Below are 24,480 nucleotides of genomic sequence, written 5' to 3' on the forward strand. Positions count from 1 at the left end.
CAAAATCTCTGTATGTTTCTTAACAGCACAAAGCTAAAGGGGCTCTCACTGAGTGAGCTTGGTATTATTTGGATATAAATCTCTAAAGTAGTATATTTTCGTGTTTAATCAACTATAAATCCAGACTAAGTTCAGTAATATATCCTATGAATAACCCTTCTGATTCTTGGGAGATGGGTGATTAAGAGAAATTTTATTTTTAAAATAAAGACACTTCATAGGTATCAACGATGTCTTAAACAAGAAAATACTGGCAATTCTGAATAATGGTTTTGACTTAGACAGTAGTATCTCAGGTTTATATCTTTTTTTACAGCTTAGGAAAAAACTGTTGACATTCCATCTTTTTCAGTGTCCTAACACTGACATCTTCTGACTACTGAGGAGAACTACATATCTCCTTAAAATATTTCCCAATGACTAAAGCTTAACTTTGCACCCACTTTACTAAAAGCATGGAAGCAATTAACATTTGTTGAATGCAGATAATGTAATGGATATTTCAAACACTACCTCATTCGATCTTTTAGCGCTTATAAAATAGAAATATTATAGGAGGTATGTTTAAGTCTTAAAAATAAAATATTTAACAAATGATGCTATTAAATCAAACAACTATTTTTTTAAAGGCTCACTGAGGCTTCTGTTAAGACTTTATTGAGAAGTTCACTTGGGTTACTGTATTTTTAAAAACAATAAAACTGTATTGATCTGAAAGTTTTCATTTGATATTAGGCTTTCCACAGTAGTTAAACAGGCAATGTAGCATAAGCTCTGGGTTCAAATCTTGGCTCAACTGCTTATTAGCTAAGTGAGGCAAAGCATATTACTTAGCCTCTCTGTGCCTTAATTTCCCTATCTGTAAAATAAGAATGGTAATTGTACTTACTTCATAGGGCTGTTATGAATATTAAATTAATTGATACTTGTAAAGTACTTAGAACAGTGCCTGGCACTTAGTAAGTGCTATGCAAGTGTTTTGATAAACAGTCAGAATTTAGGTGCTTTTACTTTACTAGTAGATCAAATAAATACCAAAATCTATTCCATTAGTCAGAAAAATTAAAATTTCCTCCACATCATCACTCATTCGTCAGGTTTTATCTACTAACAAATTTTACTGAGTGCCTTTGTTCAAGGTCCTATAAACTGAAAGAGGAGATTCTGAAATAAGTGTCAGAATGTAAATATAACTGCAGATCTGTAAAGATCTGGGATAAATAGACTTTGACCACTACTGACCAGGGTTCTGCTTAGAATGACCTTGTTTTTTTCCCTATCTCTTATTTCTTCACGATCTCTCATATGGACCAGGTAATAGGATCAATAAAAGGATTCAGTAATTAATTACCATAGAAGTATGAAACTTATCACAGGCTTGCTACGACACATAACATTCTTGTTTTGGTCATATGATACTACTTCAAAATATGTTATATTCCCATATAAGTAAACCGATCAATGTGTACATATAACCGCTTTTACCAAACAGAGAAAAACATGAAATATAATCCTATCCGTTAATGATATAAACCTCAAACTACCTATAATTTAGCATAAAACTACATATTTACATAAAATTATTATTATTGAATAAAAATTAGGCTTGGGGAACAGGTGCACAAAAACAGAATTTGGTATTCATGGGGCAGGAAGCTTTCCCGTACTGTTCATCTGAGTCAGGAATTCCAGTAATGGATTCTGACTAGTACTGAAGATTATGCTAATTCCACTGGTTTCTATAAACATAGCAGACTTTAACCACAAATGAATAATATTACAATATTTATAAGGGTATACACAGTAAAATTTCATTAAAACCCCGTTAACTAGAAATTTGGGATGATTCAAATAATCTAAACTTTTAATTTACCTAAGATAAAAGATCATCTTGAGAAATCTACTAAGGTAGCAAGAAGAAAAAATGGGGGAGAAACACTTCCAAGCATTTTTAGAGCCACGTAAGTAGCATTTATTTAGACAGAAACAGTTAATTGCTAATTGCAAATACATGTGAACTATATAGTGAAACAAATCTACTAAAGACTTTTCTAGCCAGTTCTTTTAAAACATAACTACATATTGCTACAACTAGCAGTAGAGCAAACATTCAACTTTCATGTCAAGTATCTGGTAAATCACAAATCACATTGATCTACAGAGTCATTCTTAATTATTCTGAATTACTGAAATTTCATATATTTAACTGGATCATATTATATATATCTATGCATGTGGGAAACCAAGATAAAATAGCACATTTACTACATGTAACTAGAGTTATAGGCTACCTTATTAATTCAAAACTTATAAAACCAAAGCTAATAATTACAAAGTAAATTTTGCAATTTAATAAAAAGTACCTTGAAATATTCTTTTCTAATCTGTTTGCTCCGCCTCCTTTCTTCACTCTGCCAGATTATAGGTTGAGATTCTGGCCACTGCTGTTCATCTATTTGATCCTTCTGATTTTCTAAGGGCTGTAATGAGACAATTTCTTTTAACTAAATAAATGAGAACAAAATATTAGATACAACAGGAATTCATTTTCCTCTTACCTGCCATGTGAGGGGTGATAACGGTGAATTAACTTCATCTGCTGAGACACTACAAAATTAAAGATGCCTTAATATGGTAAAAAATTTAGACTTACCCTTAGGAATTTATTATGAACAATAAAGAGTTGTCTCTCCCTCTCACTCTCTCTCTTTTTTTTTCTTTTTACCAGAAATCTAAAGAATTTACCCATGTCTATAGTTTGAACTAATAACATAAAACTTAAAGTCCAGAAAAACATATTTAAGTTCCCAATCACTTCTATTCATTTAAAAAACTCAAAATTCATTTATTTAATATCATCCCATGCAAAAGACTACTCTAAGGACTTTTTAGAGGCCAAAAGAAATGTAATACCTAGACATACAGTGAAAAAACAGAATGTTTATTACATTAAATCACAAAAAAACAAATAAAAATCTAATAATTTTATACAAATTTATTTTGTTTAAATACCAAAGAGATTAGGGGAGTAATGCCTTTTTGACTATTGAATTACAGATTATGAACCTCTAACCCTTCATTCTGACACACAGGGGCTATGGTTGAAATTCTTCTCATCTATTTTTGTCAGGAAAAGTAAACTGCACATCTTGTTATTAGGCAAGAAGTTCCTTTGAAAAAAATACACAGACAAAATGCCCACTAGAGCTATTATTAAACACTGTTGTAGAACTTCTCTGTTGTACAGTAAGAAAGAACATTTAAAAATTAGAAAGAAACAAATTTTCAAAATTTATGGAAAATATGATTATCCAAGGGGGAAAAAATCCTATTATTATTAAAAGAAATTTACCAGTTATAAAAAATATACAAAAGTTAATAGCTTTCTCATATATCAATTATAATAAGCTATAAAATATATTAGGAAAAAAATTCATTCATAAAAGGAAGGAAAAGCAAAAATAGTAGGAGCAAACTTAACTTAGACATGCATTAGACCTACAAGAAAAAAAACTACCCATGTTGGGGCACTTGAGTGGCTCAACCAGTTAAGCATCCAACTCTTAATTTCAGCTCAGGTCATGATCTCATGGTTGAAATCAAGTCTCAGCATTGAGCATGGAGCCTGCTTGGGATTCTCTCTCTCCCTCTGCCACCAACCCTGTTCCCTGTTTCCCGTTTGTGCTCTCTTTCTCTCTCTCAAAACAAAACAAAACAAAACAAAAACTACCAGTGTGTCTAGAAAGGAAACGGAATAAGTATAAAGTTCTTAGAAAGTCTAAATATTGGGCACATGGGTGGCTCAGTTGCTATGCATCTGCCTTCAGCTGAGGTTATGGTCCCATGGTCCTGGGATGGAGCCCTGTGTGTCCGGCTCCCTGCTCAGCCGAAGGCCTGCTTCTCCTTCTTCCACTACCCCTACTTGTGTTCCCTCCCTCGCTGTCTCTCTCTGTCAAATAAATAAATAAAATCTTTAAAATAAAAGAAAGACTAAATTTTATGGATATAACCATTTCAAATTATTTGGCAGCTGAAATAAAATATAATAAAAAGATAGAAAGTATTTCTGGACTTGTATTAAGAGACTTGATAAAAGAATTTCAAAGTTAATTTGGAAGAATAAATGATAGAGAAAAGTTAGATAATAAAGGGGACTTCCCTACCAGGAAACTGCATATATTCTATTAAAGTAATTAAATATTATGACATCCAGAATTTATAGATTTTCCAGTGGAAGACAAGTACAGGACCACAAATATAACAACCTATGATTTAAAAAATGAAATTCACAATTGTCATAGAAATGATAGGTTATGTAGCAAATAGTGTTGCAATAACTGATTAGCCAATTATAAAACACACACAGAAAGAAAGAAAAACAGAGGGTGAGGAGGGTAGGGAGTAAGAAAAAGAAAGAGAGAGGGTGTAAAAGAGGAAGAAAAAACCAACTACCTTACCTCATATCAAATACCAAAGTTAATGACTAAAAGATTTAAGTATGAATAAAGATGAAATCACATATGTATATGAAAAATATGGGCAGTAAGTTTTTAAATGTTGGGGCAGGGAGTTATATGAAAGAAACAAACTAAACATTGACAAAACATAACAAAATGTAAGAATTAGACTTTGCGTCTGGCCAAGATAGAATAACAGTGATCAGATTTATACCCTGACAGAAAACACTAAAAGAGCAGACAAAATATATAGAATTCTGCTTTCCAGAACACTGAGTATCAGGCAAGAAAAAAAAAAAAAGACATTTTATCCCTTACAGATGGGTAACAAACAAGGTGAAACCCCCATAACTGCATCAGGTTGCTGCAGGAAAAAAGTTTCCAAGCTTCTAACCCAGAGAGGAGGAAACAAAGTAAGGTCCAGGGAGCTCCCTGAATTGAGGAGACGAAGCTGGGAGCCAGGGTGAAAAAGATGGATGGCATTAACAGGACAAAGTGAGAGAGAAAAAAAGCAAAGCACAGAAAAAGAACTTAAAAGTTCTACAGAAGCATTCTTAATATTTTCAACCGAGTACTGAGCCCTGATCATATGCCTGAGAAAACTACACTAGGCAAAAGAACGAAGAGCCAGAAAGACAGAATAATTCTCAGACTTAGAGAGGACTATGAATAAATTAATACCAATTCCCACCAGCCAGACTGGAAAAGCATGCAGTTCATGGGGCATCAGCTATAGTACTAAGAAAAGCCTTCCTCCAGTAGGGGGCCAAATCTAGTCCTAGGCTAAATGCCACACTGATTCCATATAACAAGTTATAAAACCAAATCCCCCAAATATCAAATTGTTGCCAATTAATTTAACCACATCCTAGAACAACGTTCAAGAATATTTATAATGATACTGTAAAATCCAGCACCCAAGAAGGTGAAGTTCACAATGTCCAGCATTCAATCAAAAATTTAATCAGGTAATATTCAGAAGCAAGAAGAAAAGACTAAATATGTTAAGTACAAACACAATAGACATAAAATAGATAAAAATCAAAATTCAAGAGATGAAAAGTACAACATCTGAAATTAAAAATAAACTGGATAGTGGGGGGCTGGGTAAGCCTGGTGATAGGTATTAAGGAGGGCACATATTGCATGGAGCACTGGGTGTGGTACATAAACAATGAATCCTGGAACACTGAAAAATAAAATAAAATTACAAAAAAATAAAAATAAAATAAAAATAAACTGGATGGGATTAACTGTAGATTGGACATTTAAGAGGTGTGCCTGGCTGGCTCAGTAGGTACAGCATGAGACTCTTGATCTTGGGGTTATAAGTTTGAGCCCCACATTAGGTATGGAGATTACTTAAAAATAGAATCTTTAGGGGCGCCTGGGTGGCTCAGTGGTTAAAGCCTCTGCCTTCGGCTCAGGTCATGATCTCAGGGTCCTGGGATCGAGTCCCGCATCGGGCTCTCTGCTCAGCAGGGAGCCTGCCTCCTCCTCCTGTCTCTCTCTGCCTGCCTCTGCCTACTTGTGATCTGTCAAATAAATTAAAAAAAAAAAATAGAATCTTTAAAAAAAAAAAGAATTGATTAGACTTAGTAAAAGGCTTAGTAAAAGAACTATCAAAAATCAAATGCAGAGGGTGCCTAGGTGGCTTAGCCAGTTAAGTGCCTGCCTTCAGCTCAGGTCATGATCCTGGGGTCCTACTTCTCTCTCTCCTGCTTCCTCTGCTTGTGCTCTCTCACTCTCTCTCTGTCAAATAAATAAATAAAAGCTTTAAAAAAGTTAAAAAGAAAAATCAAAGACAGAAAGAAAAATATTGAAGAGGACTGAACAGAACCTCAGCGACTGGTGGGAGACTTTAAGTAGCCTAATATAAATATAATTGGGGTTCCAGAAGAATAGGTCAGGTGACAGAAAAGATCTTCGAAGAAATAAGGGCCCCAAATTTACAAATTTCATGAAAACAATAAACCCGCAAATTTCAGAAGCTCAAAGAACTCCAAGCAAAAGAAAAATGAAGAAAACTACACCAAGATACCTCATAATCAAATTACTTAAAAACAAATGATAAAAAAAAAAATTGTAAGTAGCAGCCAGAGAAAAAAGACACATTAGATTCTATGAAACAAACATTGACAAGAGAATTTTCATAAGAAACGATCTAATCCAGAGGACAGAGGAGAAAATTCTTTAAGGTGCTGAAAGAAAACAAAAATGTCAACCTAGAATTTTGTAACAGCAAAGATAGCTTTCAAAAATGAAGGCAAAACCAAGACTTTCTCATACAGAAGCTGAAAGGATTCAACAAAAGTGGACCAGTAATAAAAGTAGTCTTAAAGCTTCTCTTTCAGGTAGAAAGAAAACTATACATGGAAATACAGAGCTACTAGAGAGAGTTAAGGGAGGAAAGATAAAAGACATTATTCTGATTACTTAAATCTCTTTAAGGAAATAATTGACTCTTTAAAGCAAAAATAATGACAATGTATTATGGGGTTTATAACATATATAAGTAAAATATACAGTAACGCCACCACAGAGGCCAAAAAGGAAGAAACAGAAGTATACTGTTGTAAAGTTATGCAACGTATGAAATGGCATAATAGCACTTGAATGTAGACTGTGATAAGTTAAACACTATTCTTTTTTGGGGGGGGGGGGTCAGAAAGAGAGAGAGAGCGCGAGCGCACACAAGCAGAGGGAGAAGAGACTCGATCCCAGGACACTGGGATCACGACCTGAGCCAAAGGAAGATGCTTAAACGACTGAGCCACCCAGGCATCCCAGTTAAACACTATACGTTAAATCCTAAAATAATCACTAATGTACGATAACAAAAAATTATAGCTAATAAGGCCATGAAGGAGATAAATGGGAATTTTAAAATAAAATTAAAAAGAGGAAAGATGGGTATAATGAATAGATAAGACAAAAGCACAAAAGATGGTAGATTTAAATCCATTAATATCAATAATTCCATTAGATATAAACAATATGAACACTGCCATTAAGATTCTCAAATTAAATACAAAAGGAAGGTACTACCATATGCTAAATACAAGAAATCAACTTTCTCCACAAAAACACAGGTAGGTTAAAAATAAAAGGATGGAGAAAGATATATCTATCATGTTAACACTAATCAAAAGAAAGCTGAGATGACTATACAATATCAGAAAAGTAGACTTCAAAGAAAACTATCAGAAATATAAAAAATGTCATTTCAAAATGACAAAGGCATAAGTTTACTAAGAGGACACTACAGTCCTAAATATTTATGTATCTAACACAGAGTATACGACTATATGAAGGGAAAATGACAGAACATCAAAGCCAAATTCCCAATTAGTCCTGGAGATTTTAATAGTCTTCTCTCAATAACTGATAAAACTGACATTGTAGTGTGCCAAGGGAGTGGTGTGGTGGTGAAGAAAAACAGTAAACAAAGTAGTATATATTCATAATGCCAGATGGAAAAAATGTATAAATTTGGAATGTCAGAGGGTATTACGTTCTTGGACAAAAATAAAACAGGGTTAGGGTATCAAAAAAGGACAAAGAAGTGGGGAGGCATCCTCTTTTATTTAAGTTGTCCAGGGAACTCCTTGCTAATGAAGTGAAATTTGAGCAGAAACCTGAAGCCAAGGGAACAAGCCATAAGGCTATCTAGGGGGAAATCATTTCAGGCAAAGGCAAAAGCCTTGAGGGAGCAGGAAATGCCTAGTGTATGGAGATGCAACAAGGAGGCCAGTATAGCTAGAGAGCAACTAACTAACCAGGAAGATCCAGGCAAGAAAGAAGATAGGAGGGAGCCAAATAACGTAGAGGTTTCTAAGTCCTTAAAGGACTCTAGTTTTTATCTTGAACGAGATGGGAAGTCATTAGAGAATTATGAAGAGTGACATGATCTAACTTACATTTCAAAAGATAAAAATCTGATGCTTTTTTGAAAAACAGACTAAAGGAAAGCAAGGGCATGAAACCTGTTAGGAGGGTTTTTTTAATAACTGAAGTTAAGAGATGGCTAGAGCCAAAATAAGTCAGTCAGAGAAGGACAAATATGTGATTTCACTCGTATGTGGAATTTAATAAACAAAACAGTTGAACACAGGGGAAGGGAAGAAAAAGTAAAATAGGAGGAAAACAGATAGGGAGGCAAACCATAAGAAACTGTTAACTACAGAGACCTCAAACTGAGGGTTGCTGGAGGGGAGGTGGGTGGGAGATGGGCTAGTAGGGTGATGGGTATTAAGGAGGGCACTTGTTGAAGCACTAGGCGTTGTATGTAAGTGATGAACCCATAAATTCTACTCCTGAAACCAATATTACACTAAATGTTAAGTAACTTGAATTTAAACAAGAACACAGAGGGAAAAAAAAGTAAAACTAATATAAATAAATAATAAAAATTAAATTAAAAAAATTTTTAGAAGACATGGTGAGGGCTAGGGTGGTAGATGTGGAGGTAGTAAGATGTGATTAGATTTGGGGTATATTTTGAAGGCAGAGTCAAACAATAGCAAATAATAGCAAATCCATTATTTGTTAATGGATTAGATATGACATGTGAAAGAAAATGACATGTTATGGTTGACTCTGAGGTTTTTGAGCTGAGCAACTATAAGGATGAGTTGAGGGACGCCTGGGTGGCTCAGTTGGTTGGAGGACTGCCTTCAGCTCAGGTCATGATCCCGGAGTCCCGGGATCGAGTCCTGCATCGGGCTCCCAGCTCCACGGGGTGTCTGCTTCTCTCTCTGACCTTCTCCTCGCTCATGCTCTCTCTCACTGTCTCTCTCTCTCAGATAAATAAATAAAATCTTTAAAAAAAAAATTTAAAAAAAATATAAGGATGAGTTGACATGTTTTGAAATGGGAAAAAATTAAGGAAAAACAAATTCAAAAGGTGCAAAGAGGAATTAAGAGTGTGGATTTGAAAAGTTAAGTTTCGTATGCCTCCTGGGGCTAATAACACATTACATGTTAATAAAAAAATAAAATAAAATAAAAAGTTTCATATGCCTATTATACATCCAAGTAGAGGTGTTGAGTAGGCAACAGGTTATACAACTCTTTGGTATATGTATATACATACACACATGCATGTGCAAATATTTATGCACACAGATAGAAAAAGGCTCTAAAGGGGAAAACACCAAAATACTATGACTTGTCATCTCTGGAGAGTGGGAAAATAGGTGATATTTATTTATTTATTTGTGTTTGCCAAGTTTTGTAATTTTGCAACAATAAAGCTCCATTAATTCTTTTTTTTAAAGAGATTTTATTTATTTATTTGACAGAGAGGGGGCACAAGTAGGCAGAGAAGCAGGCAGAGAGTGAGTGGGGTTAGCAGGCTCCCCACTGAGCAGAGACCCCCAATGCAGGGCTCCATCCCAGGACCCTGAGATCATGCCCCAAGACGAAGGCAGAGGCTTAACCCAATGAGGTACCCAGGCACACCAAAGCTACATTAATTCTTACCAGAAAACTTTTTTTTTAATTTTGTTTTTAAAGAAAAAATTGAGTGATTGTTTTGAAAATGAGAAAAGTAGAACTAATAGTTATATGAAAGAGAGGTCAGGATTAGGTATCACACTTTTGAGGTTTGGGCAATTGGGTCCTTCTCAAGAGAATATCAGGAATCTGGGGAGGAAGCTTAAGATGGGAATGAAAAGAAGTGAGGAGCAAAGTAATAACACAAACTTTAAGGAGAGCAAATATATAAGATAACAGAATCAGTACTCAAAAAGGGAGGGAGTGGGTTAAATCCAATTAATGAAATTTGAGTAGAGGAACGTTTCTAGACTTGAGTATAAAAAGTCATCTTTATGTTTGAACTGAATTCTGAAAGCCTAAGTGAAAAAAAGAAAGGGCAATTCCAGTAGAGAAACCAGGATATAGAACAGATATGAAATCATGATAGATAAAGAGAAAAATTACTGTTCCTAACAGCAAAACGTGCCAGTGGAAGAGTGCATGATAAGGTTTAAGGTAAGCAGAAACTCACTTCAATCTTACAGGTTCACTTAGGCATTTTCAGCTTTACCCTGAAAGTGATAACCAGTAGAAGATAATAAATGACAGTCACAGATGGTTTTGGAGCCAACACTTACATCGATGCAGAAGACAAACTTAAACGTAGGCAAAAGTGAAGAATGGAGATATGTCTGGGGACTGTTGTGGTAATCCAGGAGGAAAAGGATAGAGCCTAAACCAACATGGCAGTGCTAGGAATGAAGAAGTTGGGAGAGATGGAAGTAATGTTAAGAAGCTATAATTTTCAGGGCACCCAGGTGGATTAGTCGGTTAAGCGTCTGCCTTCAGCTCAGGTCATGATCTCAGGCTCCTGGGACGGGGCCTCACATCTGGACTCTCTGCTCAGCAGGAAGTCTTCTTCTCCCTCTCACCCTCCCTCTGTGCATGCTCTCTCAAATAAATAAAATCTTCAAAAAATTGAAAAAAAAATAAAAAATAGAAAAGAAGCTATAATTCTCTGTGATTGACTGAATTGGGAGGGGTACACGAGAAGTTTTCAATAATTTCAAAGTTGCTGACTTTGGTGACTGAGTAATGGTACATTCACACTCAGGCAAACTATACAGAAGAAATAAATTCGGGAAAAAATAAGTTCAGTTTAGACTATGAGGTATCCAGGAAAAGATATCAGTGGGATGTGTGAATCTCAAGAAAGCAAAATGTTCCTGTTACCATATGTTAAGACTTGAGGTTCTGCAACCAGACAACCTGGGCTTGAATCTTCACTGTGGCACTTACTAGCTGTGTGACCTTGAGCAAATTATGGTAATTTCTGAGCCTCAGTTATCTCCCTTACAAAATGAGGTAACAAGAGTAACAACTTCATAGAGTTATTATGAGGATTAAATGAGATAAGACATCTAACCCACTCAGAACAGTTTGCATTCAACAAGCATTCAAGAAATGTTACTTCTCTCTGTGTATACTTCTATACGAACCCTACACCCAGCCTTGGACCTTAACCCTTCTACAGGAATGACCCAGGAATTGAACCTAATACAAACTTTCAAACTGCCAACAAAATAAATAGAAACTTTCAAGGTCTTCGGGTTCTCTGGAATTCACATATATTAACTCGGATCCTGAATTCATAAGGAAGAATTTAGTAAAACCCAATTGAAATTAAATAAAAAAGTGAACAATAACAGAGAACAAACACAATGATGAAGAAACACATTATTCCCAGCAATAATGAGTTAGTAAATAAATGCTTCTATCATTACAACGAAATGCAGGTATGAGTAGAAAAAGATATCAAATCAGCATTTTTTAATTTGTTTATATCAAAAGTAAATTGAACTGGTGGCTAGGACACAGTTTGCCATTAAATTATCTAGTTAGTTATATTAAATCTGTATCACTTACTCAATTAAAGCCCACATATGGGAACATCACTATTAGAGAATCAAGTCTCATTAAAAACTACTAAATATAAGGACTAAGATATTTTTATACCTCTTTTCGCATTCCATAGTTTGTTTTGGCTTGTTTCTTGGGACAGAAGTTGAATGATTAAGAATCCTAGAAGTAAATCAATACATTAATTCCAAAATACATTAAAGAGAAAAGTATTTACACATGATATAAAAGATCTCCATAATAAACTGCATCTGGTCCATGAAGCTCTCCGCTAGAAAACAATGTTTATATATTATTTAGATCTAATGTCCATGGCTATTATGAAGGAATGAAGCTCACCAACTCCTCCACACATCTTCTTTTATAAACCTTTTCTCGAGGCCTGGATATCTTCTAACCATACTATTGCCCTCTGTCCATCTAACTTTTGGCTGACACAGAAGATAAAGAGATGCAGATTGTTTAGGTGCCATCATGACTGATTTCATTTTCCCAGCACAGCAAGTGACATGAGTTATGTTGATGGAACAGATGACCATTTTGCCAAAAGCCAAATAACAAGTCTGCCTTCTAAACGTAAAGCCATGTTAAAGTTCAGTTTTTTAAAAAGTTTATCAAACTTTTAATACCCAAATGAAATGCTATTTGGAGAAAACAAAAAGAAAAAGAATGATAAACCATCATGAGAGAACTCTTGTCCATATTTTTATAGAATTCTAAGTATTAATCTGAAAGTCAACTTTCTTTCGCATAACTCATTAAAATATTTAAGAGTTCTTAATATTTATTTACTCTAGATTGAAATATAACTTCTCAATTTTAAAGTTTAGTCTTATAAGGAATAAAACATGTCTTATTCAAAAAACTTTAGATGTCAACTATCAAAATACAGAGGAGAAAATAATTTAAAATTAAAACTACATATTTACTACTAAAAGATATTGTAAACTAAAGTTCGTAATTTCAGAAAGATGGTTAACCTAAAGAAACCAATTTCCATTAGCCCGGTTTCTTCACTAGTTTGGATGGATTAAAGCCTCCCTAGGAGGAAATCACAGTGAGGAGCCAAGGGCAAGTATCACAGGCAAAGCAGTGTAGCTTTGTACCAACAATTTTGGATTGACAACACCTTTATTCTTCTTACTATAAACATATATTAAAATTGCACTTAATCCCGAAATGCAAAAGAACTAAGGTAAAAAAATATCTAGGACTATTAGGAAGAAATACATACTTAAAGAGTGGTTTTTAAAAAGGAGATGTAATAGTAAGAACTGTCCTGAAGGGTGGATGTCAGAATTATTGACAGGGGGAGGTGAGGGATCAAACTACAATGCCCTCAGTATGGTAAATTCTAAATTCTCCTCAAGCAACACTTATTAGCATTGTGATTACTGATGTGTATAAATCATATTGGAGCAGAAAAACAAAGTTGGGATCCATTTACCTATAAAATGTATTTTATACACTTGAGAATTCCCCTATGTAAACATTTGTTTGTACATGGATATTTAATGTTTTATTCGTGATACTCAAAGTCAAAATAAACACCTACATTATCTAAATATCTATTCTAGATTATTAACACATTTCCCTAACCCCGTTACTTGTACTGTATTTTAAGTAAATGACTATAAAATTAAGCTGCACCAACCTGGCCCCTTAATACTTAAGGCTTCCATAAACTCTAGATACCTTGATGCATGTCCTGCGCTTCTGGTCCTCTGGAAGAATTTTTCACTGAATGATGCTCTATAACACAAAGGCCTCCATCTGTATTCACATTTCCCGTACATCAACCAAATCAAAAGATGGGAGAAGTAAGATGTTTTGGGAGAGGACAGGGAAGCCATTAGTAAAGCAAGCAGAAAAGAAAGAATGGATAGATTTTAAGGGTTGAGAGAACGACCTAATTAGTTATAACAAGCTAGAGGTTAACATGATGCCCCTCAAACTGAAACATTCATATATATGGTAAGAAAAAAAAAATCACATGAAATAGGGTATGTATATAATTCCTATCATTCTAAACCAAAATAATAAACTTCTCAAAATGTGATTTTCCTTTTCATGATCCTTAATTATACTTCAATATAACTTTTCAGAATTACTTTTTTATTTAGCCATATTACAGAGTACTAAGAAGTACATCTTTCCACAATAAGTGAAAACTCTAAGGACACACTTAACAGCAAATAAAATCATTATTAAAAAGAAAGACATAATAGAAAATACTATACAAGTTAGCAGGAATGAAAATGCAATGGGAACCAGTCAACTGAAGTTATTCATTGCAAAAGCCCATAGATATTGTAATCCTCTCTTTATGATGATAACCACACAAATTTTAAGAAGCCAGATAAACATCAACTTATTCAGCCACATAAGAATATCTGTATAAGAAAATTAATGGTGGGGGGGTGCCTGGGTGGCTCAGTCGTTAAGCAGCTGCCTTTAGCTCAGGTCATGATCCCAGGGTCCTGGGATAGAGGCCCACATCGGGCTCTCTGATCAGCAGGAAGCCTGCTTCTCCCTCTCCTGCTCCCCCTGCTTGTGTTCCCTCTCTTGCTGTCTATCTCTGTCAAATAAATAAATAAAATCTTAAAATAAAAGAAAGAAAGAAAGAAAATGAACAGGGGGCACCTGGGTGGCTCAGTCAGTTAAGTGTCCAACTCTTGATTTCAGATCAGGTCTTGATCTCAGGGCCATGAGATAAAGCCCCAAGTTGGGCTCCATGCTCAGTGCAGAGCCTGCTTGAGACTCTCTCCCTTCCTCTCCCTCTGCCCCTCCCCCCAAAATAAATAAATTCTTAAAAAAAAAAAAAAGAAGGGGTGCCTGGGTGGCTCAGTGGGTTAAAGCCTCTGCTCAAGACATGATCCCATCAGATTTTCTGCTCAGTAGGGAGCCTGCTTCCTCTTCTCTCCTCTCTCTCTGCCTACTTGTGATCTCTGTTTGTCAAATAAATAAATAAAATCTTTAAAAAAAAAAAGAACAGTAGCTATTTCTCTAATAATTAGATAAGAGTGTTGGTGGACATTTGAAAAATTAGCTAAATAATTTAGAATAAAACAGTTAAGATAATTTTTTAAGATGATAGTTTTTTTTTTAATTTCCCAAATTACAGTGAAGATTAAAAACTTGCAGAATAGCTATTTTTAATATAGGGAGCTTCACTGATTCAGAGGGACTTCAATACACCCAAATACAAGTAGAAATAATCCAGTACTTTAACAAGGGGGTAAAGATTAGCTTCTAAATATTCAACAATAAACTGTCAAAACAAAGTAGCTTAATCTATGCATCTCAAAGAGGGAGCAGTCTTCTAAAAACCGGCCTTCAGACTTCGAACACTTGTGAGTTATCTACTTGATAGCTTATTTCATCTCCTTTCCCACCCTTTTTCACTATTATTCTGTGCAATACCCTCTTGTTATTTTCCTAGGGTAGTTTTATCCTCCAAGTACTAGTACAAATTTGCTTAAAGAATAAAAGACACCTTTAAGAATAGTATGAACTAAACAATTGGCAAAGTTTCTTTAAGAAAATTATCATTGGGGGTGCTGGGTGGCTCAGTGGGTTAAAGCCTCTGCTTTCAGCTCGGGTCATGATCCCGGGGTCCTGGGACGGAGCCCCGCATCGGGCTCTCTACTTCGGTAGGGAGCCTGCTTCCTCCTCTCTCTCTCTCTGCCTACACCTCTCCTACTTGTGATCTCTGTCAAATAAATAAAATGTTAAAAAAAAAAAGAAAGAAAATGATCACTGATTTCATTCTTTTTTTTTTTAAGATTTTATTTGTTTATTTGACAGAGATCACAAGTAGGCAGAGAGGCAGGCAGAGAGAGAGAGGGGGAAGCAAGCTCCCCACTGAGCAGAGAGCCCAATGTGGAGCTCGATCCCAGGACCCTGGGATCATGACCTGAGCCAAAGGCAGAGGCTTAACCCACTGAGCCACCCAGGCGCCCCATCACTGATTTCATTCTAAGCAGTTTTTTAATTGCCTTTAATTTGGGAGTACATGCATGGCTTCTTTCAGCTGATAGCTAACACTACATTTACCTTCAACTAGTAGCTAAAGAATAGTTAAGGAGCATAGAGTCAGAGGAGGAGTTCTAGGTGGTACTTTCTGATATGCGAGGGTAATTTTATTCCACATAAATCCTTTTAAATCAAGACAATAAACAAAAACATTATAATGACTTTAAAACCTTAAGTGAAATGTTATAACTCCTGATTTAGAATTTAATCTTATTTTGTTTTAAGATTTTATTGATTTATTACTTAGAGAGAGAAAAACCCATATAAACAGGGGGCAGGGCAAAGGGAGAGGGAGAAAGAATTTCAAGCAGACTCCACTCTGAGCATGGAGGCTGATGCAGGGCTTGATCTCACGACCCTGAGATCACGACCTGAGCCAAAATCAAGAGATGTGCACTTAGCCGACTGAGCCACACAAGCATCCCTGACTTGTAATTTTAAATAGCATTTCAGATTTTTCATTAATAAAATTGGAATCAAAAGCACAATATGGTGTGAAAGAGAAAATCTATAACCAGAGAAGGTACAATTAACATCAAATCCTCTAAGGGATGGATATATCTTTATAGAAGATTACTTTTGATTTTTTTGGACTCACTCAAATCAAGTACTGTAATAGCAAACAAAAATTTTAATTATCTGCATCTAAGAGATATGAGCAACAGCAACATATTTTAGAAGAAGAGAAGAAAATATTTAGTGGAGAAAATCAGCATACAAAACTTCTGAGATCAGTTTAAGTTCAGCCATTAACAGAAGAGGACTGGCCAAGGATCTAATTTAAATTGTCTATAAATTACAGGTTTTTTAAAAGTAAAATGTGCTCTTTACATTATGACCAGATCTCATAAATATTTTAAGGCCTTCCAAAATAAGACATAATTATTACATTAGTGTCACTGAATCAAAAGATCTATATCCATGTGTGCTAACGTTTAAAATGGCTGATGAAGAGAAAGAGCAGATATAGAGAAATTACTTTTGCATACACCTAAAAAAATAACAAGTTATTCAGAATGAACATAACTAAATTAATGGTTCCTCTTAGCTTTAAATTGTTAGTCTCATCTTCAAGCAATCAATTGACTAATAACAGTACTACTGAGTACCTACCATGTACAAGGCACAGTGCTAGATGTTATTTTTTACAGATTACAAAACTATCACAATAAAACCTACAAAACATCACTTGATATTGTTTCTAAACCAAAAAGAATAATTCAAGTTATAGGAAGACAAGAAATATAGTAGAAAACTGAAAAATATAGAAATGATATATATGACATTGTTAAAATCTAAAATTATGCCCTCCAATACTATTTTTAACGTAATCGGAGAAATAAATATTGCTGTGGGTTCTTTTAAAATCAGTATTCTCTGCTCATAATGATAAATACAATCATTTCAACTATTGGGTAGAAGAGACAGAAACTTAACTATTTTTTAAGCCACATAGAGCAGGTGGTGGCTTGCTTCATAAACCTCTTAAACCATGGGGACAACCAATACTTTGATTATACTGGAGGGAGAAAAACATACATAACCTCACAAGTAGCCAATATAAAAAAAGGCCCATTAGAAATGAATGATAGGAAAAGATCAGAAAATGAATTTCAGAGAAAAGGGTGACAGAAAGTTATGGTAGAAGAAAAACGTGAACTGAGAATGAGGATACATTAGATATAGAAAGAATAAAGAAGAGTGACATTTTCTAGTTGGATTTAATTCTATAAATGTAGTAGTTGCACAAAACAGAATAATCAGTAATTATTAAAAAATATAGTGGCCCTTAAAAACAGACATTTGCAATTTGATAAGTTTCAACAGTAATTATTTTTCAAAGCATATCTAAAAGCAAATGCCAGTGTACTTAAATTTTTAACGTTCCAAAACATGGTCATGTGACCCACAAACATTTATTGTTTTGGTTAAGAGAAGTAAAGTACTTATTAGCTACCCATGATAAATTTAACAAAATTATTCTTCTAATTTTCTCAAAACAAAAAAAAAACGCTCAAATCTCCTTTATTATTTCAGAACTATAAATATAGTACTCTCAGTACGTGAAGATGGCCTAATAGCTGACCCTCAGCAGCACAGAGAACTTCTGTATTAAAAATGAACTTGCACCGATTCTATCGTCATTCATACATCTTCCTTATTGCCAATGGCATGTAAGGAAAGCCTAGCCAAAGGGAAAAATCGTCATTGACCAAGGAACACACCAAAGTGAACCTGTGACCTCCAAATCATCATGCTGATTTAATCAACCATTATAAAATTCCATTCAATTTTAAGGAGTTTACACATATCCCAAGTAATCTGGAATCTGATAAAAAGTGCACTACATACACATGACATGTACTTAGGGGGTAACACTTATAATGTATCTGTTATTGTGAGCTAACAGGATTATCAACAAATAAATCAGTTATTATTATTTAGCACACAAGAATAAAAGAGATACCTACACAATAATTAAATAAAATGACTGTGAATATAAAGTATATGTCAATTGTGTACATTAACTTTACACTTCTCGCCTAATTATTCCTTATTGTCTTTTAGTAGTTAGTCCCTAGACATAGATCTTAAGATGGTCCTATTGTTTACTGGAAACTTCATTTGATAGTCTTTGAATAATCACTTAATGATTATAAAGTCTGCCTATTTAAATCTCATTACTGAAAAAATACCTGTTCTTCTGCTCTTGCTGCAATAACTGAGCGGCTATTTTTCTCAAATCAGTTACTTCCTTCAAATCATCATCCTCTTCCTCTGCAAGTAACTGTTCTTTCCCAAGTCTGAAAGGTGACACAAACATGGTTATCCAAAATGTAAGGCAGACGATATTTTATGCCAGCTTCCAGAAACAGAAACCACTTTTTCATTTCTAATGTCATGTAAAAAGCTAAAATCCTAATGTCCTTGTATTTAAAACATTAAAATAAGGAATAAGGAATATTTAAGGAATATGAAAACATATCTAACTTCTATTCAATAGGAAATGTACCATACTGGTGATATTAATATAATTAATGGCTAACAAAGTAAACTGTATTACCATTTTGTAATTTCTTATAATTTAACAATGCATACTCCCCAGTCTTGAGTGTAATAAGAACTGCAAAGCTCTAATATGCCTGTCTTTATAAATATCAAATGCTATGAAAATTTTACTAAACCACCCTACTTTTATCAGTTTATTCATCATAATGTTAAAATTCTCCATGTAAAATGTTTGAGTAGAAGAAATGCAAAACAGGTACAAGTAAGACTGGCAAATTTGCAGGAAAATGCTCATTAAAATACATAATTTTTAATCATTCATAAAGAACAAAGGAATTTTTAAGTAAGTTGTTCTCTAAACTCTAGTAATTTTATCCCAAAAGTATTTCACTTAAAACAAAGTATCAAATCCTAAGACTTTGTATCTTGACCATATCTTATATGCCACTGTGACACTCAAGTTAATACAACTGTCTTCATGAGGTAAGATGAGAAAGTAAGAGAAAAATGAAATATAAAGAGTACAAGACAAAGCAATGTACCACCTTATGGGGTACAGAGATGACTGATTCATAACTGATTAAAAAGTTACCAGTGAGGTCACTTGGAGGAAGCACAATGTAGAGAAAAGAGAAAAGCTTAGGGATCAGAGAGAGTTACATTCACACCCTAGGTTCTAGTGGACACTATCTAAGTGGTTCTAGGCAAGAAACTTTAGAGGCTCCAAGCTTCCCCCTTCCTTATCTGTAAAAATAGAAACAATATCAACCCTGTAGGATTTAGTAAAGATTAAATAAGAAACATGAAGGGCATCCGGCTGGCTCAGTTGGAAGAGCATATGACTCTTGATCGTGGGGTCATGAGGTCGAGCCCCATGTTGGGTAGAGAAATTAAATAAATAGAACTTAAAAAAAAAAAATCTTAGGGGCATCTGGCTGGCTCAGTTGGAAAAGCATGCTACTCTTGATCTCAGGGTCATGAGTTCCAGCCCCATATTGGGTGTACAGACTGCTAAAAAATTTTTTTAAACTGTAAAAAAAAATTTTTTTTAATAAAAATAAATAAGAAACATGGGAAAGCACATAGCACAGATCCTGGTACATGGCAGGTATTCAACAAATGATCCTTCTTTCCTTCCTACAGCTACGAAGCAACTTTAAGGAGTGACTAAATATGGCAAGTCATATTCCAGCATTTCATAAGATAAATGATACAGAAAAGATCCAAAGTGGAATGATTTTAATAAAATACAGAGATAAATACCCATAAAATTACTATAACCAGCCTGATGAAATGGAAAGTTTATTAGACCAAGAGTTGGAAGACCTGAGCGCCAGACACTTGAAACTGCAGGTCTGTTTCCTTATTGACTAAATGATGCAAAAAAAAAAAAAAAAAAAAAAAAATCACCTATTTTAAAGAGTTGCTAAAGAGCTCAAATGAAGCAATGTATGTGAAAATACAGTCCTCCTCGGTAATAATAATAGGAGAATTACACTTCTGGGAGGCAGGGGAAATGTATATACTACACTCAGCTTAATTGCTTACTATAATTTTCAGTTTAATTGAGGAATGCAGACAAATGAAGTAGTTATAAATTAACTATCTGAACAGGTAAATGAACCAAAAATTACATTTTTCCAAAGTACTCTCAAGTAGGAATACCTAACAAATATTTCATGTATAAGTAACATTTCAATTTGAGAATTCCTATATGCTTACCTTTTTTCATCTCCCAATTCTTCATTTTTCTGAGATTTCTCAGGACCCTTTTCTTTCCCCTTATATAAAAGAAAGTTATAATTTTAAATCTATGTGGTATACTTTCACAAGATCAAGGAAAGTATGCTATTAGTATTTGTTCAAAATTTTCTTTACCTTAAGGAAAGAGACATATGATCCAATATGTGCATCTCCTTGTTCAGGAACTGCTACATCTTCTGTGTTGGGGTCAATAAAATCATACACCTCTTGGTCTAATTACAGATTAATATTTGTTAGAAAATATAAATAGTAAACAGTGTACTTTCATACTGTATTGTTTAGAATAATAGTCTATTTTTTCAATAAAAGAACTGGCTGAAGATTCTAAAATTTTTCAAAATGCATTTTTAATAAGAGCAATATACATGAAATAAAATTAGCAGGTACCATATGAATTACCTTTCTGAGAATCAGGTTTACTTCCTATTGAGTGACTGTCATTTCTTGACGTCTGCTCTCTATTTGACTCTGAGACTTGAGAGTGAAGGCTTATTGTGTCATCATCTGATGGCTGAAAGGAATAAGCACAAAGTACAAATGAGGCATTTTAAACATAGAAGAGGATTAAGTTGTCTTAATTCCACATAATAGAATATCTGCTTTACATCTCCAGTTCTCAAACCAAAAAATATTATGGTAATAATAATGCTCTGCTTCTAAAAATGTACATGTCCTTTTTTCATCTGAAGTCATAAAATGTAATAATGATATTTCTTAAGCAAAGTAAATCAAGTACGTACAAGTGTCTACATATTTCAAAACTCTAACAAATTTTTAAAATAAAATAGATCAGCAATAGAAAAGACTCACTTCCGTTGTAGATAATCGTTTCTCTCCATTATCACTTCCAATTCCAGAGTCAGGGCCATGATTTTTATTTGGATAAAAGTCCTCCATACTATGGAAACAGAAATTCTAAGGGCAATTAGGGTTTTCTTCTTAAATAAATACAGACTTGACCTAAAATTTCCCTAGGTAATATAGAATATACTCTCTTGATGTCTAAGATCCTTAAGGGAAAATATCAGAAATCTTCCTATAAAATATTTTACTTATATACCTCGTGTAATATTTTCCCTGCATGTGCTCTGTTGTAAAGTGTCAATTGTTGGGGCATATGGGTGTCTCAGTCAGCATAGTGTCTGTTAAGTGTCTGACTCTTGGTTTTAGCTCAGGTCAGGATCTCGGGCTTGTGGGATCCAGCCCTACATCAGGTTCCACGCTCAGCAGGGAGTCTGCTTGAGATTCTTTCCCCCTCTCTCTCCCTCCACCTCTGCTCCTTCCCCCAACCAGCATGAACATGCCCTTTCTCTCTAAAAAAATAAATAAATAAAATCCGTAAAGTGTCGACTGTTAAGAATAACTATTACTTCTCCTGAGAGAATCCGAAAAACAGAGTCCTGCTAGAAAATAACCTTAATGAAAGAGCTTTCTATTTTTCTGGTTTTACACATTTCACCACAGAACGTTGAAATATTTTTTAACTACAATTCATAGTTTCTTCATTAGCTCTAAAAATAAGCTTTAGCTTTATAAATAATGCCTATCTGAAAATTAAGAGGAAAATGCAAAAAAAAAAAAAAGAGAGAGAAAAAGAAAGTCAGCAAAGAATTGAATGAACAATTCTTTTGGTATGAGGATAGAGCTATCCTTGCAAATTTCCGAATTACACAACAGTACGCCACCCAGGCTGCAAAGTATTTTTCACTTTACTTTGCAATTTACATACATGTAAACTTGCATACACTCTATACAGACCATTTTTTATGTGCCAGGAATTAGGCTAAGTGCTTTAAAGGTGATACCTCATATATGCCTTGTTTAAATTCTAGCAGGTTGGTGTTTTCTTTTTGCAGGTGAAGAAACAGGCCAGGACGGATTGAACAAGTTACCCAATGACCCGCAATTTACGAATGGCTTTTTAAATTTGATCCCAAGAATCTAACACTAAAGTCCCTGATCTTAATCACTATGCTATATTTCTTCCCCAAATACTGATATGCACACATTCCAGGAGTATATCGATAAACTCAGGTAAGCAACTACCAAGTAAGTGTCAGGCACTATGCTGAATGCTTGAAATGAAATGAGATGAATTAAAAAATGTTTGACCTCAAAGGGCTCTCAGCCCAGAGAGGAAGTGTGTATATATATTTTGAAGACTAAGACAAAGGCAAATATAAAGTACTATGAGAAAAGAGAATAAATTCTTGCTAAGTTTAGGAAAGGCCTCACCCAAGAATGTGGCATTTGAGCTTAGTCTTGAAGGATAAAGAGAGGCAATACTTGCTAGCATTTATTGAGTGTCTACACTGTATTAGCTAATGTGCCAGGTACACATCATATCTTACTTATAATCCTTACACTCTACAATTTATGCATTATTTCTTTTTACGAGTGAGGATAATGAAGCTTAACTTTATGGGGAGAAAAGTGGGGGAGCGGGAAATGGAGAAGCAGGCTTCCTGCTGATCAGGGAGCCCAATGCAGGGCTCATCCCAGGACTCTGTGATCATGACCCTGAGCCAAAGGCAGATGCTCAACCGACTGAGCCACCCAAGTGCCCTGAAAAAATGTAACATTTACTGAATATCATTTCTTGAACTAGTTGCCACACACACATTTAATTCTCACAACAAGCTTATGAAGTGGGTATTGTTAACACTTTAAATAAACAGGCTCAGAAAGATTAAATAATTTTAAAAAAAAGATTAAATAATTTACACAGTCTACAATGGATTTAAGAGGTTAAACCACGATTAGAAGCAAAATCCATCTGACGCCACTGCACAATAATATATCCATGTACTATACTAAAATATATGTGTATTTGTAATAGTTGACAATGATAGTAATAAGCTATTTGTTGAGGAATTGTTTTGGTAAGGCATTGTGTTAAGTACTCTATATACATTATTTAATTTAATCCTGGCAGCATCCATATGATTATTTTCCCTTTTACACATAAGAAAACTAAGGACTAAAGACATTATGACACGAGGACATAAAGTTACCAAGAGCTGGAGAAGGACTTCACGGGCATTTATGTCTAACTCCAAAGTTGATATGCTTAACTACTATAATGCTTACCTATGTAGAATAAGAATTTACAAAATAGTCAAGGTATGGAAGGCTCTATTATCCTGTACTATTCTATATAGTAGCCACTAGCCAACATATATAGTTACTGAGCACTTGAAATGTGGCTAGTCTAAATTGAAATGTGCTATAAACGAAAAATACACACCAGATTTAAATGATGTAATAGAAAAAGAACATGAAGTACCTTACTAACATTTTATAAGAAATGTAAGTTGTAATGATATTTTGGATATACTGGGTTAAATAACATTACTTTTTTAAGGATCTTATTTATTTATTTGTCAGAGAGGGAGCGCAAGCAGGGAGAGCAGCAGGCAGAGAGAGAAGGAGAAGCAGGCTCCCCCTAAGCACGGAGCCCAATGCGGGATGTGGGACTCAATCCCAGGACCTTGGATTCATGAAATGACCTGAAAGCAAATGCTTAACTGACTGAGCCACCCAGGCATCCCTAAATAACATACTATTAAAATTAATGTCATCTGTTTCATTTTTACTTTTTTTAATGGATTATAAGAAAATGCAAAACTACATATGTAGCTTATATTACATTTCTATTGGATATCATTGCTAGAGACTATCTCCAAAATATGTCTCAGTCCTGTCCACTCCTTTTCATCACTACTACAGTCACCCTGTTTAAGACCCCTTGATCTCTTGGAAGTACTTCAAAACTCAACTAGTCCCTGTGCTTCTGCTTTTGTTTATTTCCAATCTA

General features: G+C 34.5%; 1 protein-coding gene across 4 annotated transcripts in view; it reads right to left on the bottom strand.

Annotated features, from left to right (window-relative positions):
- The window catches only part of LRCH2 (leucine rich repeats and calponin homology domain containing 2), a 98,775-nt gene that overhangs the window by 26,910 nt on the left and 47,385 nt on the right, over window positions 1-24,480 (bottom strand). For 2 of the 4 annotated variants that reach the window (XM_032837095.1, XM_032837094.1), the window contains exons 7-15: window positions 21,474-21,561; window positions 21,063-21,174; window positions 20,778-20,875; window positions 20,622-20,680; window positions 18,587-18,694; window positions 13,551-13,628; window positions 11,952-12,017; window positions 2,559-2,607; window positions 2,364-2,480 (exon numbers count right to left, since the gene is read on the bottom strand). In XM_032837095.1, coding sequence (XP_032692986.1) covers window positions 2,364-2,480; window positions 2,559-2,607; window positions 11,952-12,017; window positions 13,551-13,628; window positions 18,587-18,694; window positions 20,622-20,680; window positions 20,778-20,875; window positions 21,063-21,174; window positions 21,474-21,561 — 775 coding nt within the window. The remainder of the gene's footprint in view (window positions 1-2,363; window positions 2,481-2,558; window positions 2,608-11,951; window positions 12,018-13,550; window positions 13,629-18,586; window positions 18,695-20,621; window positions 20,681-20,777; window positions 20,876-21,062; window positions 21,175-21,473; window positions 21,562-24,480) is intronic. The other 2 variants (XM_032837098.1, XM_032837097.1) reach the window with 1 other exon arrangement.

The sequence above is a fragment of the Lontra canadensis genome, unplaced genomic scaffold, assembly GCF_010015895.1.
Source record: "Lontra canadensis isolate GAN:19392208 unplaced genomic scaffold, GSC_riverotter_1.0 scaffold96, whole genome shotgun sequence".
NCBI classification, from domain to species: Eukaryota; Metazoa; Chordata; class Mammalia; order Carnivora; family Mustelidae; genus Lontra; species Lontra canadensis.